This window comes from Mobula hypostoma, chromosome 9, assembly GCF_963921235.1.
Source record: "Mobula hypostoma chromosome 9, sMobHyp1.1, whole genome shotgun sequence".
NCBI lineage: Eukaryota > Metazoa > Chordata > Chondrichthyes > Myliobatiformes > Myliobatidae > Mobula > Mobula hypostoma.
The window spans coordinates 27,863,563-27,883,108 of record NC_086105.1 but is presented as its reverse complement, the minus strand read 5'-3'; the positions used below and the strand labels follow the sequence as shown (position 1 = coordinate 27,883,108).

The 19,546-nt window shown below is 41.0% G+C and overlaps 1 protein-coding gene across 3 annotated transcripts in view; it reads left to right on the top strand.

The window, feature by feature from the left end:
• lrp6 (low density lipoprotein receptor-related protein 6) overlaps window positions 1–19,546 on the top strand; it is a 146,922-nt gene that overhangs the window by 77,045 nt on the left and 50,331 nt on the right. For all 3 annotated transcript variants that reach the window (XM_063057939.1, XM_063057938.1, XM_063057940.1), the window contains one exon: window positions 14,125–14,321. In XM_063057939.1, the coding sequence (XP_062914009.1) occupies window positions 14,125–14,321 (197 nt within the window). The remainder of the gene's footprint in view (window positions 1–14,124; window positions 14,322–19,546) is intronic.

The window sequence follows — 19,546 nt, the reverse complement described above, 5'->3', positions numbered from 1 at the left end:
CTTCAGATCACTTGACCAACACCTTAACCACTTGGCCACATGCCAGCACTGGTGGTTAGAGTTTAATTACATTGGTTTCAAGAGATTGTTGCAAGGGCTCCTCCAGAAAGCGTCAGGAGCCTAGTTATCTTCTATAACCACTCTTCTATTATGAAGTCAGAAGCTGGGATATTTGTTGATGATTCCACAATAGTCAACTCTATTTGCACCTCAGATGAAGCAAGCAGCGAGCCCTTAGCAACAAGTTATGGTCTTCACGTTGCAAGTAACATCAGTACCACAAAAAAATGCTGTTACCCTTCTGTTCAGTGGCATTACCATTATCAGGTAACTGGAATCTAGATAGAGGAAGCGGGGGTGATTTCAAGAGGAGGATCAAGGACACTGTCCCTTGATGCTACTCAGTCAAATGCTGCATTGCTCCACAACTGGAGTATAGTTCTTTTCAAATTTGTACCAACACTGATGCCGGGAGCTCAGTGATGAGGCTGAAAACTAAACTGGGCATCAGTGAGGAGGGTATTACTGGGTAGGAGAGTGTAATCAATAATTTCCATCACTGATTAATTGAAAGTGGATTGATCCACTAGGGGTAATTTATTTGTTCTGGATGTGTCCTTTATTGAATGAACTGGATGGACAATATATAATCTGGGCAGTTTTCAACCCTGGGGCAAACTTCATTGTTGAAAACTGTGCTGGGATAACTTGGAAAGCATCACTAAATGTGATAGTTCGAGCATGCAGATCTTCAGAGCAATATGGCCATGGTGTTGTTCGGTTCCACTGTCTTTGTTGCATCCCGTGATCTCAGCCATTTTGTGAGAATGAAGTGAATTGGCAAGAGCTTGATTTTTGAATTGTTTCCATTCCTTCATCAGAGGATAAACGTCATTTAAGCCACCCCTCAAAAGCACTGTAGGAGTACATTCACAGGGAGGAATGCTGAGGTTAAAGAGGATTGATCACCACCACCTTCTCAAGGCAATTGGAGGTGGCCAGTGAATTCTGGCATTGCTGATGATAGCCAAGTTAGGAAGGGGGATTAGTACGAAGACAGGAAGGATTGAAAATGTTCAATTATGCATGAACAGTAAATGGTGTCCTTATCAGCAATGTTGTCACCCTGTAGGTAAATGGGGGAAAAAAAGGTGGTATAAATTTCTTTTAGCTGTACAAATGAATTTGGATCGTAACTGTGGTTAATGAGTGTTGGAGAGGGTTGGCTTTTCATAGATTTGGTATCAAATATAAAGATAATTAGGTATACCTTAAATCTGGGACTAAATTAATTGCACCTGAAATTTTTGTGCTGCTGAGAGGCTGAACCACTGTCTTTGTCTGGAATTGTTAAAGGAAATTCTGTGTTGTTTCTGCACGATAAAATTGGATTGCTGCCTGTCACAATTTTAAAGGACTTATTTCAAGCTGCAGATGTGGCTTGCAGCCTGTGGCTTTATTTCTCCTTCAGTGCAAGGCTTGGTGATTTGGGAAGAAGGGTCTGATACTATTTTGGCTTGCTCTATATAAGATGAGTCAAACACATGCACATCTGCACTTGATTAGAAACATATTTAAGGGACAAACCACACTTCATTTTCCAACTGGTCTTCAATATCTGTCTTTATTCAGCAGTTTATAAATTGCATCATGTTAAATGCAGTTTTAGTGACTTGTCATAATTTGATTTTTTTTGCGTGTGTAGTTCGCTGCTTTCTGTATGTCAGGACTGGCTGATGCACCCCTCCCCCATTCCTTAACATTCCTTATCCATTTGGCTTTTGGGAAGTGCGCTAATGTTAGCACCAGCAATAAAGCTAGGATTAATCAGATAACTTGCTAACAAGTGAGCAGTGAAAGTGGACTGCAGGTACACATGGACTGAACTTCATTTACGTTCAGCAGCTTTCAAGAAGAAATTTGATGAAATAAAAATAATGAAATCTAAAATCTTTAAGTTTTGAATTCACTGCAGTTGATTTTGGTATTTAGACGTGTTCAAAGTATATTTATTATATAGGTGTGTATACATTATACAACCTTGAGATTCATCTCCTAACAGGCAGCCACAAAATAAAGAAACCCAAAAGAAGCCATTTTTTAAAAAAAGGACCGTCAGACACTCCATATACAAAAGGGAAAAAACAAATCATGCAAACAGCATTCTGAACCAAAGTCCACAAAGAGGAACAGAGTAAATATCTTGGAGCAGGGAGCTGAATTGGCTCATCAGTGGCCTTTGGGCCCTTGACATCCTGACCTTTTCAATCTGGCCTGGCGCCTAAATCATCCAAACATCGGGTTCACTCACTTCGATGTGTTCTGGGGCACTGACCCCACTGCCTCAATTTGGCCTGTACCCTGACCTTTCTGATTTGGCTCTGTGCTTAAGTCGTCGTCATCCAAACAACAGGAATTCTGCAGATGCTGGCAATTCAAGCAACACACATAAAAGTTGCTGGTGAACGCAGCAGGCCAGGCAGCATCTCTAGGAAGAGGTGCAGTCGACGTTTCAGGCCGAGACCCTTCGTCGGGACTAACTGAAGGAAAAGTGAGTAAGGGATTTGAAAGTTGGAGGGGGAGGGGGAGATCCAAAATGATAGGAGAAGACAGGAGGGGGAGGGATGGAGCCAAGAGCTGGACAGGTGATAGGCAAAAGGGATACGAGAGGAGGTCCGGGAAGAAAGACAAGGAGGTGGGGGGGGGACCCAGAGGATGGGCAAGGGGTACATTCAGAGGGACAGAGGGAGAAAAAGGAGAGAGAGAAAGAATGTGTGTATAAAAATAAGTAACAGATGGGGTACAAGGGGGAGGTGGGGCCTTAGCGGAAGTTAGAGAAGTCGATGTTCATGCCATCAGGTTGGAGGCCACCCAGACGGAATATAAGGTGTTGTTCCTCCAACCTGAGTGTGGCTTCATCTTTACAGTAGAGGAGGCCGTGGATAGACATGTCAGAATGGGAATGGGATGTGGAATTAAAATGTGTGGCCACTGGGAGATCCTGCTTTCTCTGGCAGACAGAGCGTAGATGTTCAGCTCGTACCCCATCTGTTAACATCGACTTCTCTAACTTCCGCTAATGCCCCACTTCCCCCTCGTACCCCATCTGTTACTTATTTTTATACACACATTCTTTCTCTCACTCTCCTTTTTCTCCCTCTGTCCCTCTGAATATACTCCTTGCCCATCCTCTGGGTCCCCCCCGCAACCTCCTTGTCTTTCTTCCCGGACCTCCTGTCCCATGATCCTCTCGTATCTTTTATGTGTGTCGTCATCCAAACATTGGTTTCAGTTGCTTCGATATGCTCTGAGGTTTTGACCCTCATGCCTCGATTTGCCCCGTACCTGATCTTTCTGATTCAGCCTGATACTTGAATTGATCGAACCTCAGGTGTTCCTCACTCTTGGTGACTGGCCCACTTTCTCACCTTAGTTCTGTCATATCAAATTACCTCCAAGTCCAAAGGGGAGTTGCAAGCTATTGTTTGCGACTATCATATACCAGAAAAAGCGATTAACAAAGTATTTTGTCGCTTTTTGTTTATTTGGCCACCAGCCAGAAGTTGCTGAGATTCACCAGCACTGTGTGCTATCGTATGTGAAAGTTGAGTATCTGTGCTCTACCTGAACTAAAGCTATTCATTAAAACATTATTAAAGTAACTTGGTATCACTTTATTTAAACTTTTCACTCTCAGGATCATTATTTCTCCTAAATACTCTATAAAGCCTCAATTTGCTGAATTACTCCAGTAAGTTATCACAATAAGTCTTGTACGTGATTGGTAAAGGACAAAATTAATTCACAATTCTCTGGTGCAGATGCATAGATTTAATTAAACCTTATTGCCTTGATGTCAGCAATGTATGTGAATGATGCAGTTAGTGAAGACTGTACCTTCAACCCTGTTTTCTCATGCTGCTAAAGGTAGGCCTGAAGTCTCACTTCCATTACCCTGTTGCTATGGGAACCGGGTCTTATTGTGACATTAATGCTATAGGTGTACATTTTGCTTCTACTGAATCTTAAATTAGCAGAGATTTGTTTGGATAGAAGTTTAAACCATTGATATTTTGTACCTTCTCATTAATATACCCAGGCAGCTATGTTTCATTGGAGTATTAATAAAATGGTGCATCTATTCTGTAAATTTTCCTTTGTCCACTTTTTTTCTCAGCTACATAAACCAGTTTAACCAAGACAAACCTGCATGCAATCTGGTGTCCAGTTGTGAAGATTGTTTTACTGTACAATCTTCCTCTGACATGTCAAGGCTGAGCCAGTCAAATTCACATTGTCTCTTGTGACCAGTGCAAGAAGCAAATAATTGTGGTTTAGTTCAGGCAGCTTATCAATTATATTTTAGTTAACTCCCTGAAGTGGTGGCCCTTATTAATAAGTTAGGATGTGGGTTGATACAGGCAGATTTTCTGCATTTTCCCGGAGGAAGCGTCTGTTAATAAGCAGAGCTGCAAGTTACCCAGGGAATATGCCTTGCTGATTTTTTTCCCCATTTAGTTCAAAATTATTTTGCAAAATGTCACTGCAGTGTATCCATCAAAACTACATGCAGCTGTATGGAATACCTCTGTGCAGCTTTGCTTTGCTTTGAATGTGGATCTATATGAACTATGGCATTTAGTAAAATGGCCATAGTTTATTTTTCCTCGTTTTGTATTTCAAGGAACAAAATTGCTTTGAGGGATATCATTCGAGAAGAACTTAAGTTTTGTGAGGTGACAGATAAATTTATAAGTAAATTGAGGTGATGAAATTGGATTGGAAAAATAGAAATAACACTGGCAACTAGGGTAAAATTGTGGAGAGTTCAAAGGAAGTCATTCAAAGTATAAAAAGTAATCGAAGCATCTTAAGCTCTTAACGTCCAGAGGTAGAAAGTTTTTAAACTTTGCCCAACGTACAGTGGGCTGTTCTGTCCATATAAAAGGAGTAGGACATGAGAATGTAAAAGATAAAGATGATATCAAAATGGTAGGACTTCATCCATCAAGAGAACCATAAGAAAGTTTTAGCACTGGCAAGATTGAATGGAGGGATTCCCCCCCCCCCCCCCACCCCAAGGTGGGTATCGTAAATAGAAAAGTAGTTATCAAAAATACATTCTGACTAATTAACATGTGGCTAGAAAGTGAAATCTATAATTGTAGGAAGAGGTTGAGTTATAACTGGGATGCTCTGGAAGAGAATCTAAATAAGAACATAACTTTGAAAGTTGGATTGAAAGGATTGTACTGGAGAAATTCCACTTGGTGGAACATAAATGCTGGCACAGGTCAGTTGGCTGGAGTCTTTCTGCTTGATTATTAACAGGCTGAGCCTCTGCTCTTTCTAAGTAATTCTGCTACTTGTTTTCTTTCATGTGGCCATCAATGCCCCTTTCATTCTTTTGACACCTAGCTTCATAAAGGGTAGCCAATTTATTTGCTACTATTGTTGACGAGTCAACTCGACTTCAACCGATGTATCGATGACAAACTCTGCCAACTTCATTGGGGCTGATGCATCATCCCCGATGAGGATGGCTGAGTTTGTCATCGAAACGGTTAAATTTGATATCTGTACCAGGCTGGAATCCCGAGAAGAGTGCATTTGTCATATATGCCGGGAAAGCAGTAGACCCTTTTGCCATTATAGTTGATGGGATGGAGGAGGAAATTAGAGAACTTAGTCACAGGGAGAACGTGTAAACTTCACAAAAACAGCACCTGTGGTCAGACTTGAACCAAGGTCCTTTGGGTGCTGGAGTGGGGTCTGCTTACTGTCTGACCCATTTACAAGGTTAGGAGTGTAGGCACAGAATCATGCCATTATAATTGTTGCTCTTGCTGTTTACTTATGCAGTGCAATTACAAGTGCAAAGGAAGTCCACATGTATGTGATTTTCAATGTACAATTCATTGCTATATAATCCTTTATGGAGTCTGTCACACAGCATGGAAACAGCCCTTTTGATCTAGCCTGGTCCTGCTGCCCATCTCAATGAGTCCCATTGACCTGTCTTTGACTCATATCCATCCAGGGGTTCCCAACCTGGGGTCCATGTGCCCCTTGCTTAGTGGTTTAGGTCCATGGCATAAAAAAGGTTGGGAGCCCCTGAACCTTTCCTATCCATGTGCCAGTCTAACTGTCTTTTAAATATTGTTATTGTACTTGCCTTAACCACTTCTTCCAGCAGCTTATTCTATGTACGCACCACTTGTGTGTGAAGAAGTTACCCCTCAGGTCCCTTTTAAGTCTTCCCCCTTTCAACTTAAACCTATGATCTCAGTTTTTGAATCCCTTCCCTTGGAAAAAGATCTGTGCATTCACTCCATTTATGCTTCTTAATGGTTTTGTGCATCTCCAAGGCCACCCCTCAGTCTCCAATGATCTAAGGAATAAAGTCTAAAGCTGTCCAGCCTCTCCATATAACTTCATATCATTTGCTTTAGTTGTCTGTTTAATAACACCCATCTGTTCAGCCCTCACGGTACTATAAGTTCTTCTCGGTCATCATCTAAAGGAGACCGACTAGACCAGAGGAAGATTTCAAGATGTTTATTCAAGACCAATTTTGAGACCTTCATCATGCCAGGCATGGTGAAGCCCCTAAAAGACTATTGCAGAGTTTAAACTTTACACTTCGTACTGATCTCCAAGCAATTGTAGCAAAAGGTTAACAGGAATAGCCTTCCCCAGACGAAATGTGTGCTTTGGGATTAACCAAACCAAACTGAGGCAATAAATAAAGTTGATTATATTGTCGCAGGCACAGCTGCAATGAAAAACCTGGTTGCAGCAGCATCATAGGTGCATTCTTGGGCAAAATAAATCACTCAATTTGTTTAATTTCTACAAGAAAACAAGGTCCATTTTAGTGGATAGTGATCACAGTGGTCAAAGCATTGCTCAGCTCTAGTTGCTGGTTGGTTCAACAACCATATGATTGAAGAGGAGTAGCTGTTCTTGAAGCTAGTGGTGTAGGATTTCGGGTAGCTAAACGAAAATGGCATGTTATGGATGATGAGGATCATTGATAGATTTTGCCGCCTTGAGGTAGCACTTAATAGGTGGGGAGGGATTTGCCTGTGACGTATTGGGCTGAGTTTACTACTCAGTACAGTTCCTGTGCATTGGAATTGCCATAACAAACCATGATACAGCCAGTCAGGATACTTTCAGCAGTACATTTACAGAATAAGAATCAGGTTTATTATCACCGGCGTGTGTCGTGAAATTTGTTAACTGAGCAGCAGTAGTTCAATATGATGCATAATATAGAAGAAAAAAATAAATAAATGAGTAAATCAATCACAGTATATGTATATTGAATAGATTAAAATCATGCAAAAACAAATAATATATTATTTTTAAAAAGTGAGGTAGTGTTCACAGGTTCAATATCCTTTTAGGAATCGGATGGCAGAGGGGAAGAAGCTGTTCCTGAGTCACTGAGTGTGTGCCTTCAGGTTTCTGTACCTCCTCCCTGATGGTAACAGTGAGAAAAGGGCATGCTCTGGGTGCTGGGGGTCCTTAATAATGGATGCTGCCTATCTGGGACACCATTCCATGAAGATGTTCTGGGTACTTTGTAGGCTGGTACCCAAGATAGAGCCGACTAAATTTACAACCCTCTGCAGCTTCTTCTGGTCCTGTACAGTGCCCCTCCCCTCCCATACCAGACAGTGATGCAGCCTGTCAAGAATGCTCTCCACGGTACAACTATAGAAGTTTTTGAGTGTGTTTGTTGACATGTCAAATCCCTTCAGACTCCTAATGAAGTGTAGTTGCTGTCTTGCCTTCTTTATAGCTGCATTGATATGTTGGGACCAGGTTAGCTCCTTCAAAATTTTGACACCCAGGAACTTGAAACTGCTCACTCTCTTCACTTCTGATCCCTCTGAGGATTGGTGTGTGTTCCTTCATCTTGCCTTCCTGAAGTCCACAATCAGCTCTTTCATCTTCATCTGAGATTCTACCAACAGTGGTTGTATCATCAACAAATTTATAGATGGTATAGCGGGAGTAGGGTAGTGGGCTAAGCACACACCCCTGAGGTGCACCAGTGTTGATCATCAGTGAGAAGGAGATTTTACCACCAATCCGTACAGATTGTGGTCTTCTAGTTAAGAAGTCAAGGATCCAGTTGCAGGGGGAGGTACAGAGGTCCAGGTTCTGTAACTTATCAGTCAAGATTGTGGGAATGATGGTGTTAAATGATGAGCTATAGTCAATGAACAGCATCCTGACATAGGTGTTTGTATTGTCCAGGTGACCTAAGGCTGTGTGAAGAGTCATTGAAATTGCATCTGCCATTGAAATTTGTTGGTGTTCAATGACAAGTCAAACCTCCTAATTTTTAAAACATGAAATTTCAGAATCTGGTTTAATATAAGACTTAAGAACAGAAGTAGGCCATTCAGCCCATTGGAGTTTGCTCCACTATTTCATCATGGCTGATCCCTTATCCCATTCAACCCCATACACCTGCCCTCTCTCAATGTCACCAGCATATTTTGTGAAATTTGTTGTTATGCAGCAACAGTACAATGCAGTGCAAGATTAAAAACCCTGAATTACAGTAAATAAATAAATTGTGTATATCGTTAAATGATATGTACATTATATAGTTAAAGTAGTGAAGTAGTGTTCGTGGGTTCAATGTCCATTCGGAAATCTGATGACAGAGGGGAAGAAGCTATTCCTGAATCATTGTGTGCCGTCAGTCTCTTGTACTTCCTCCTTGATGGTAGCAATTAGAAGAGGGCATGTTCTGGGTGATAGGGGTCCTTAAAGATGGATTTTTTTTTTTTTTTTTTTTTTTTTTGGAGGCATTGCTCCTTGAAGATGTCTTGGATACTATGGAGTCTATTGCCCATAATGGAGCTGACTGTGTTCACCACTTTATGCAGCTGCTTTCAATTCTGTGCAGTAGCCCCCCACCCACTCACTGCCCTACCAGATGGCAATGCAGCCAGTTAGAATGCTCTCCACAGTACATCTGTAGAAATTTGCAAGTATCTCCTCAAACTCCTAATGAAATGTAGCTGCTGTTGTGCCTTCTTTGTAACATCATCGATATGTTGGGCCAGGATAGATCCTCAGAGAGGCTGACACCCAGGAACTTGAAATTCCTTACTCTTACCAATTCTGATCCCTGATGAGGACTGCTGTGTGTTCCCTCATCTTGCCCTTTCTGAAGTCCACAGTCAGTTCTTGGGACTTACTGACATTGAGTTCAAGATGGTTGCTGCAAGACCACTCAACTCACTGATATATCTCGCTCCTATATGCTTTCTCATCATCATCTGATATTCTGCCAAGAATAGTTGTGTTGTCAGCTAATTTATAGATGGCATCTGAGCTGTGCCTGGCCACACAATCATGGGTGTAGAGAGCAGAGCAATGGGCCAAGCACACATCCTTGAGATATGCCAGTGTTGATTGCCAGTGTGGTGGTGGTGTTATTTCCAATCCATAAGGCAGTCGAAGATCAAGTTTGAGGGAGTGAGGTACAAAGACCCAGGTTTTGGAGCTTTTCAGTCAGAACTGTAGGAATGATTATGTTAAGCGCTGAGCTGTAGTGAACAAACAGCAGCCTGACATACTGTAAGTATTAGTATTGTCACTATTGTGTTAGTGAGTTTAGTTGGAAGCAGTTTTGTTCACTTAGTTATCAAAAAATCAAACCACTAAGACTTTAGCTAAATCGGTCTTGATTAATGTACAGCTAAATCTCATCAATCATTTATTTGTTTACATGTGGTACAAGATAAGTTGTGCATGCAGTGCTAAAGCAATGCTGGACCATATTTTTCATGGTTGAACGATCCTTTCACAATGTCTTTGAATTCATTCTCAGTTTGCTAATACTTCAAGCAATATAAATCTATTATTTGGTTCTTGCAAATTAAATCTAACTCCCCCTGTCGTGCACCAGATTATCTGTCATTGTGCTTACATCAGTTTTATTCCATTTGACAGCCAGTTCTCCTCTGTAAATGTTCTTTATTCATTGGTGAAATGTGGACTGTATGGGCGAGGCGAGTTTATTGCTCACTTCTAATTTCCTCCTATACAGGGTAGCCTCTTTAAAAAGTTCCAGAGTCACTGCATTTCTGGTGGTTTTGGATTCACCCACCGCCAAAAGTTATTCATATGAAATTTTGGCATCCAGCAATTGTAATGAGCAACTGTTGATAATATTGAATGGTACTTTTTTTGGAATGTAGTGGTTGCAGAAAAATTCTGTTAGTGCACGTCTTTTTTTCATTTTTGGGGAGAAAACTTTAGCTGAAAATAAACGATTCATTGTTAAGTCTACTTTAATATCTGAAATAAAAAATTGAATTGCTTATTGTTGAAAATTTAAGGAAAAGGGCACAATTGTATAGAAATGTCTGGTTTCATTATGTGGGAATGAGAATGGAAGCTCAATTGTATGTCAAATGCATTCTGGAAGAATAGCAGGTGCTAATGCTGCCTTGCTGTATAACTTAGATAGAACCTCATCTTCAAATCATTCTTTTAAAATGGGCGATGGAGTTTAAGGGGCAATTATTTTGGGCAGCTATACAGTCATAAACTCTACCATGTTAGAGTTGGCCTATGATGCATGCAACATTATGGAAAAGTTGCAGAATAACTTCATAAAAGCGCTCTCTCATTTTCTTTGACACAGTAAACATCACCAAGAGGGCAAATTTTAACACTTTATATTTGCAGTGTTTAAATTCTACCCAAATCGCCAAAAAATGTAAGTTTACTCAGGGTTAAGGATCTGATGCAGGCTTAAATCTCCTGAACTCATAAGCAGATTTTACTTTATTATATCTCAGCAATGATTTTGTTTGCATTTTTATTCTTTTACTTAAGGTTTAACTTTTTTGTTCATTTGAAGTCAGTAAGTTGGCAGGACTGTATTACTGATATTCCAAAATGACTTGGTGAACATCTGAAGAATGTTAGGATAATTAAGTCCTTGCAGCCAGGCAGGGTATATCTCAAGTTACTGTGGAAGGCTCATGAAGAGATTGCTGAGGTGTTGACAATGCTTTACATCCTCCTTGGCCACTGTAGGGGTACCCAAAGACTGGAGGTTGTAAAGTGTTGTTTCATCGTTCAAGAAAGGTAATAGGGATAATCCTGAGAATTATAGATCAGTGAGTCTTAAGTCACTATTGGAGAGGATTCTTAGAGACCGGATTTATGAGGATTTGGAGAAGCATAGTCTGATTAGAGATAGACAGCATGGATTTGTAAGGGGCAGGTTGTGGCTCCTGAGGTTTTTTTTTAAGGAAGTGAAAAAACAAATTGAATGTAGAGCAAGGGATGTGGTGTATTTGGATTTTAGTAAATCTTTGACAAAATTCATCATGGTAGGCTTACCCAGCAAATCGTGAGGCATGGGATTCATGGAAACTTTGCTGTGTGGATTCCGAATTGGCTTGACTTCAGGAAGCAGAGGGAGGTAGTAGATGAAGTGGTGTTCTGCAGGGATCTGCTGTTCGTGATTTTTTTATATGAGGAAGTAGACGAGTGGGTTAGTTTGCAGATGATACAAAGGTTGGAGATGTAGATGGTGTTGGAAGGTTGTAGGTTACAGTGGAATATGGATAGGTTGTGGAGTTGGGTGGAGAAGTAGCAGATGGAGTTCCATCCAGAATCATGTGAAGTGATGCTCTTTTGGAAGATCAAACTTGAAGGCGAAGTACAAGGTTAGTGGCAAGATTCTTAGCAGTGTGGAGAAACAGAGGGATCGTGGGATCTTGCTACGTGAGTAAATAGGGTAGTGTGCTGGCCTTCATATGTCAGGAGATTGAGTTCAAGTGCTGTGAGGTACTGTTGCTGCTCTTAAAACTCTGGTCAGACCGCACTTTGCTCAGTTATGGTTGTCTTATAGGAAGGGTGTGAAAGCTTCAGAGAAGGTGTTGAAGAGGTCTACTAGGGTGCTGTCTGGATTAGAAGCATGTCTCCTGAGCAAATGTTGAGTGAGCTAGGGCTTTGCTGTTTGCTGTGACAGAGGAAGGGAGACAACTTGATAGAGGTGTATAAGATTACGAGAGGGATAGACAAAGTGGACACCAAGCATTTTTCCTCCAGGTGGCAATGGCCAATATCAAAGGACATCTGTTTTTAAGTGAGTGGAGGAAAGTATAGGTGGATGTCAAAGATAGTTTTTTTTTCTGGAGTGGTGGATTCCCAGAACATACTGCCAGGAGTGGTGGTATAGGTTGATACAATACAGACATTTGAAAAACTTAGGCACATGCATGGATGTAAGAAGGGTTATGAGCTGTTTGGGAGGTAAGGGTTAGGCTGATTGTGGAGCAGGTTTATATATAGATTGGCACAACATCTTGAGCCAAAGGACCTGCACTATGCTGTGTTAAATGAACTGCTTTGGCATGCTGCTGAGATTTTTGTAAGCCTCTGTCTCAATTAAAACTCCACAGGATTTTATTTTATGCGGCTAGTTTAGAGCTGAGAGTTTGGCTTTATTAATTAGGAGTGAAACAGATCAAGAGATTGATATCAGAATCAGGTTTAATATCACTGGCATATGTCAGGAAATATGTTGCTTCTGTGGCAGCAGTACAGTGCAGAGAGGAGGAAAAACCTTCAGGCTTCTATACCTCCTCCTTGATGGTAGCAATGAGAAGAGGGCATGTCCTGGGTGATGAGGGCCCTTAATGGATGTCACCTTTTGGAGGCACCATTCCTTCAAGATGTCTGAGATGCTACTGAGGCTAGTACCGCGATGGAGTTGACTTTTACAACTCCAATGTACCATGGATTTTTATTTTTGATTAAATTCTGACTTCAGGCTCCAGTTTGGAGAAGATAAATGCATTTGCAGTACCATACTGTAGTTATTTTCTCTTGTTGGCATCTTATTATTAAAGCAAGTGGTAGGCGTCATGTGGAGGCTTGCGAGCTTCAAGGACTCTATCAGGTGATGCCAACTCAGGGCCACCCATGTTGGAACGGTTGTGGACAAGGTGCCAGGCGAAGATTGATCCAACTCCGACCCCCGATCATGTCTGCCCCTCCTGGACCGCACTTCATTATGACTCAAGCCAACCAAAGCCAAAATGGCTTTGCCGCAGTACATTGACGTGGCCACGAGCTGGAGGAGTGGCTTGACAAAAACCAATTACAAGTGTGAAGAGAAAGGTACCTCCCATACGAAATAACATCATTAAAGCGAGTCAACTCAGGTGGATGTGAAGGATTGGTTATTTTGAGACCTATTCCATCGTGGCAGGACATGAGAATGTTTGAATATTTCTATTTCTTGCATGGTAAGGGTTATGGATAGTTATGACACTATATCAATGTCTTATCATTTGAACAATCTGCTGAAGGTGCAATTTTTTCTCCCTGTAAAGGAAGTTCCCATTGTTCCGTTTCTTCATCTCAGCTAATTACTGTATGTTCAAACTCATTTCTGCTCTGTCTTTAAGAGTGCCCCATTGGCTTTGTTGTGCTTTGCACTTTCCTTTTAATGCCCCTGAAGTTGGAATGTGCTGTGTAGTTGTGTTACAAGGTACTCTGCTCCATCTTTCCCGCTTGTCAAAACAAAAACCTTTGTCCTTTGTATGTGATCCCTTTTCTGTGATTCAGTGCGTGCATTTTCCTTCTTTTCCTGTATTAAAAGAATCTCATGTTAATATTCGTACCTTTTGAAAATCGCTTTTAGTCGCTATTGCCCCCTTCCCTTCTCTTCTTGAATACACAAATATGTTTGCATTATGGGGATTTTTATGAATGAAGAGTGAAGCTACCGCATCAACAATTCCAACAGAACAAATTCTCTACAGTCAGCTTCCAATGTGTTCTGTAAACTGAAAATCGGAGCCTTTTTTTTTCCAACTAAAGAGCATGTACATCTGAACATGAGGACTTGTGGCTGCGGGAGAAGCTATTCATTTAGTAGCCACAGAATCTATTTTTAAACATTTTTATCTTTATTCTTTTGAACTTGGTAGATGTGTAATTCCAGTGCAGATCTTCAGAAAGCTGTAATGCAAAAGATATTTTAGACCAGCATTGATTTGAATATTCTGTGTTTACTTTTATTTAAAACCAAAGATGATCCTTGTTTTTTTTTTGTCTTGTCAGGCAAGTGGTGGTTGAAGGCTCCCTTCCCCATCCATTCGCTTTAACGTTGTTTGGAGACACTTTGTATTGGACAGACTGGAACACGCATTCTATTCATGCATGCAATAAGTACACTGGAGAGTATCGGCGGGAGGTGCACAGCAATATTTTCTCTCCCATGGATATTCATGTCTTTAACCAACAGCGACAACCTCATGGTATGTATGTAGTTGTTGAAGAATCTACCCGGCTTCACCACATCTTACTGTAAGAGAATTTGCCCGCTATCAAACAGAAATAAAGGCACAGACCTCAGTATATGGTTAACCCTTTAATATGTGATCATGGGGAGCCATTGCCTTACGACTCCGCCGATGTCAAGTTACATCTTTAATCTATACAGTAAATTTTGGTCAGTAGCCAACAGCAAAACATACACGGTCAGTGATTTCAAGGAGCACTCGTTAGGTATCAGCAAGTCTACAAGTACTCAAAATTAGAACTGCATATCCACGTTTACTTTCCCTATTAGCCAGACAGACTTGGACAAAGGTCAGCAACGCCTCATTGGCACATGAGAGACAGGCTGCAAGTCACTGTTTCTCATTGGCATGACACATTGTTAGCTAGCACAAGTCTTATCCTGTCACCCTCATGACCCAAATCTTGGGCAATGCTTAGCTAGTCAAGCTTGACAACAAAATTAAATTTTCTTCCACAGTAGTTGTTTCTCAATTGGTATGCCTGTTAAATTAAAAAATGGTATCTATCTTCTGTAATGCTATCTTCTGACAATTTAAAATGGACAAGCCATTTCAACCCACAATGTAATCATACCAAGCAATTCAATCCTGTAATTGATCCCTAACCTTGTATTTACTCAGTAATTAAAATTCATCGCCTTTTAGACTATGTATGATATGTTGCACAACAATTCTCTATGTAGGTTCTGTATATTTATTTACACCTTTTAAGTAAAAATGACTAATTTGTAGATAATTGCCTTCGAGCTACTTGCCATTAAAGAAAAGCTCATGTTTATAAAGTGCCTTTCTTGATCTCAAGGATGTCCAAGTACTTCACAGCCAATAGTGGTTTTGAAGTGTAGGCACTGTCTTATGTCAGAATTGATAACCATGTTACAGCTGCCTGTAATGCTTGTGTTATAATCACCATTATACTGCAGTGAAAGGAGAATGATCTGTGAGAAGAGGAGAGACTACTGATTGCATATGTAATTATAATGCTGCTTTTATGCTCTATGAATTTAGAAGAGTTATTGTTAGTGTTTTCATGCTTGGAATTAAGCCTCAAAAATTTACAATGTTGATTTTTTTTTACATGAGCAGCTGCTCACCTATTATGTTGAAATATTGGAAATCCAATCAGTTTGGAATTTGAGCTCAAATTAAGATTCATTGTCATGATAGTTGGTAAATGGAGCACTGACTTTTCCAGTCCTGATGAAGGGGCTGGGCCCTAAACATCGACTGTTTACTCTTTTCCATAGATGCTGCCTGTGCTGCGGAGTTCTTCCAGCATTTAGTGTGTGCTGCTTAGGATTTCCAGCACAAGAAGATTTTCTTGTGCTCCTGATTTTGTTTTTTCCCCCCAGTCGTTCAGATAGATAAATAAACATATACAAAACTGCAACCACAATGTTTAGAGATTCCTACTATCTGGAGCTTCTCCATCTTGTGTGACCCATGCAGGGTTGATGCCTGGTACCCACAAACCAGTGTTCCCCATACCCACTCCAGCATGATTATTGGAAACTATCCTCTGACTGAATCCCTGAACTATGGCTAAACCCTGGGTACCGATCTTTTGTGATAACCAGCATGAATCTCATGCTGATGAGCTTCAGAAACTGGGAAGAGTGCTGTCAAAATTGCAGGTCCTGATCTAGTTCTGACAATTTGCTATTCTAATGCAACCAAAAACGGATTTGCCTATAGTCAGCCAAAGCAATCCCCTGAAGGTTGCATTCCAGCACTTGGAGGATGGGTTCACTGCTTCCCACTTCAGTCTGGTTCTGGAAGCTTCACAGAGGGCGCGGGGGGATTCTCCAGGATACTGTCTGGACAAGGCACTTGGAGGATGGGTTCACTGCTTCCCACTTCAATCTGGTTCTGGAAGATTCACAGAGAGCACAGGGGAGACTCTCCAGGATACTACCTAGACAAGAGTGCAAGTCTTATGAAGATATTTTCTCTTGGAGTGAAGGTCGATGAGAGGTGACTTGTTAGGGTGTATAAAGTAAGAGGCATAGACAGAGTGGACAGCCAGTGACATTTCCCCAGGGTGGAAATGATTAATACGACAGGACATTAATTGGAGGAAAGTATGGGGGAATGTCAGAGGTAGGTTTTTTTAATCATGGGAAGTGGTGGGTGTGTGGAATGTGATGCCAGAGGCGTTGGTAGAGGCAGGTACATTAGGTACATTTAAGAGACAGTTAAATAGGCACATGGGGCTTTATGGAGGGAAGGGTTAGATTGAGCAGCACACAAAATGTTGGAGGAACTCAACAAGTCAGCATCTACGGAGGGGAAATAAACAGTTGACGTTTCAGGCCAGGACCACTTATCAGGTTGGGAGTGGAACGGGGCAGAAGCCTGGGCGGCGGGGGAGGGAGCTGGCAGGTGCAAGGTGAGATCAGGAGAGGAGGAATTGTGGTGGGTGAGGGGAGGTGGAATGAAGTAAGAACCTGGGGAAGTAATAGATGGAAGAAGTAAAGGGCTGAAGAAGAAAGAATCTAATTGGAGAGGACAGTGGGTCATAGAAGAAAGGGAAGGAAGAGGGGGCACCAGAGGGAAGGGAAGGGGAGGGGAGAGAATTAATTGAAAGTTAGAGCAATTGAAGATCATACCATCACTTTTGGAGGCTACCCAGATGGAATGTGAGGTGTTGCTGCTCCAACCTGAGTATTGCCTCATCATAGCAGTAGAGAAGGCCATGGACAGACATGTCAGAATGGTCATGAGAAGTTGAATTGACAAGGGTAGCCAACAGAAGATTCTACTTTCTGTGGCAGATGGATCGAAGGTGCTCGATGAAGCGATTCCCCGATCTATGTTGGGTCTTACCACCGTGGGGGAGGTCTTGCTGGGAGCACCGGATCAAATAGCTGGCCCTGACAGGCTCTCACGTGAAGTGTCACCTCACCTGGAAAGGACTGTCTGGGGCCCTGAATGGCAGTAAGGGAGGGGGTGTAGGGGCAGGTGTGGCACCTCGCAGATGTGCCAAGAGGGACAAGTGGACAAACGAGTCATTTAGAGAGTGATCCCGACCTAAAGAAGAGTGGGGAGGAGGGAAAGATGTGCTTAGGAGTAGAATGCTGTTGGAAATGCTAGTTGTCATGGAGAATGTTGTTCTGGGATGGTGGCTCGTGGGGGTGGGTAAGGACAAGGGGAACCCTGACCCTGTCACCATGGCAGAAGGATGACAATAGGGCAGATGTGCTGGAAATGAAGGTGATGCAGGTAACTGCAGCAACGATGGTCGTGGAAGGGAAACCCTTTGAAAAAGCAGGACATTTCAGATACTCCAGAATGGACTGTCTCATCCTGAGAACAGATGCGGTGGAGATAGAGGAACCGCGAAAAGGAAACGGCATTTTTTAAAGGTTCGATTGATCGTGGCTGAAGAGGCAGTACTGTACTGTTCTATGATTAAACCCTCAACTCCTCCTAGCTCCGAAGTTATAACTGATTCTCATTCCCCATACTCGGAGGTGCAATGTTTCTGCTGAGAAGCAATATTGAACTGAACGCCTGGAATAAACGCATGCAAGGCCATCAGAATCAGGTTTATCATCACTGTCTCATCATGTGAAAGTTGTTGTTTTGTGACAGTGTAGTGCAAAGACATATACAATAAATGACTCAATAAAAAGTGCCAAAAAAGGAATGTTGAGGTAGTCAATGAATGATGAAGTATAACAAGTAAATATACAGATTTCTTTGAGTGATATCCAGCGATGGGGATCCAACAGTTTGCAGTCTTCTCCAGGGTCAGCTTTAAAAAGGGTCAAATTAACAAGAACTTCAGATATATGCAAATCATTTAACATTCCTGAACAGTATTTCACTGAGTTTCTGAAGCTGTACTAGGACAGAGTTATAACCTGGCCCAAAAAACATTAAATTCTAATGTATACACTTCCTTTCTCCATAACAATTTCAAATTTTTGTTTATTTTTTTTAGATAAGAGATCATTTGGAATTTCTATGTTTATAGATTGCAAGATAAATTGTACTAGTTTTGGTTTGTGGTATGAAAATGATTTGATTTGATACAGGTTTCTCAGCTTGTTCGATAGCATTGCTGTTGTTGCATGTCATGTTTCCCTTGAAACTGGCACTTCACATCAGGAAATCAAATCAAAACCCTGCGCCCTGCCAGAGAGAGCCAAATAAACTGCTAAATCTGGGCCCAGGTTTTTAATCCTCATGATATATTTTATATAGCTTTTAGAAACGTATGTTTGTTTTCTAAAATTAAGTCTATTTGTAAGGCAACAAGCTTGCATTTCTGCAAAATCTTGGGTAAGATTCAAACACAAGTCATTGGAAGGCTTTTTTCAAAACACGGTTGGTTGCTGTGCAACTGGTATCTTAATGCTCCATCCAGGATGGCATACAATTGTAAAATAATGACTCCTTGGCCCTGCCGCAAGCTGGCAGTATGCAAGAAGCAATGTGATACCACTCATTTCCTTTACTTGGTGTTACACATTTTGAGAGCTCTGAACATTCTTTAACAACGTAATCACAGGGAAAACAAACAAGGTGAACTAATCACACTTTTGTAAGAATTTATTTTATGATCACTTCTTAACTTAATTATTTGCATCCCAAAATAAGAATGTTATTTTTAAAAGATAAGATTGACAATTAATTGATTCCACCTTATGTTTCTTGTTCATTAGTTATATGCAAAGTCGATATTTCTTGAGGGTGGAACAATAAGGCAGAGAGGATGGATTAAAGACTGGGAGGAAAAGACTATCACAAGAACTTGTGAAATTATGACTGGGAGTTTATGAAAAATGTACATAGATGTTAGGAGGGAATTGCAGAATTTTGAACAATAATTGTAAAAATTACAATTGAAATGGTTGTTAAGCTAAAGGGAATTAGAGGGAGAAAGCATTGATTGTGAGGGAAGTAACTTTTGGATTCTTACTTTATAAGTCAGAAGGATTATAAATAATGATTAGGAACTCGATGTTATTTGCACGTGTGCTGATGCACTTATGTTATATCTACAGTACTAGTTCAAAAGATACAGGACAATAATTGACCTTAACTTAAATAGCCTTGGGTGTATCGTCTTAGTGAAGCTGAAGTACACTGATATATCCTCCAACCTAAAAACTATTAATATATGAAGGAATGTGCATAATTGCATCCACTTGTATTTTGTAAAGAGTAAAAGT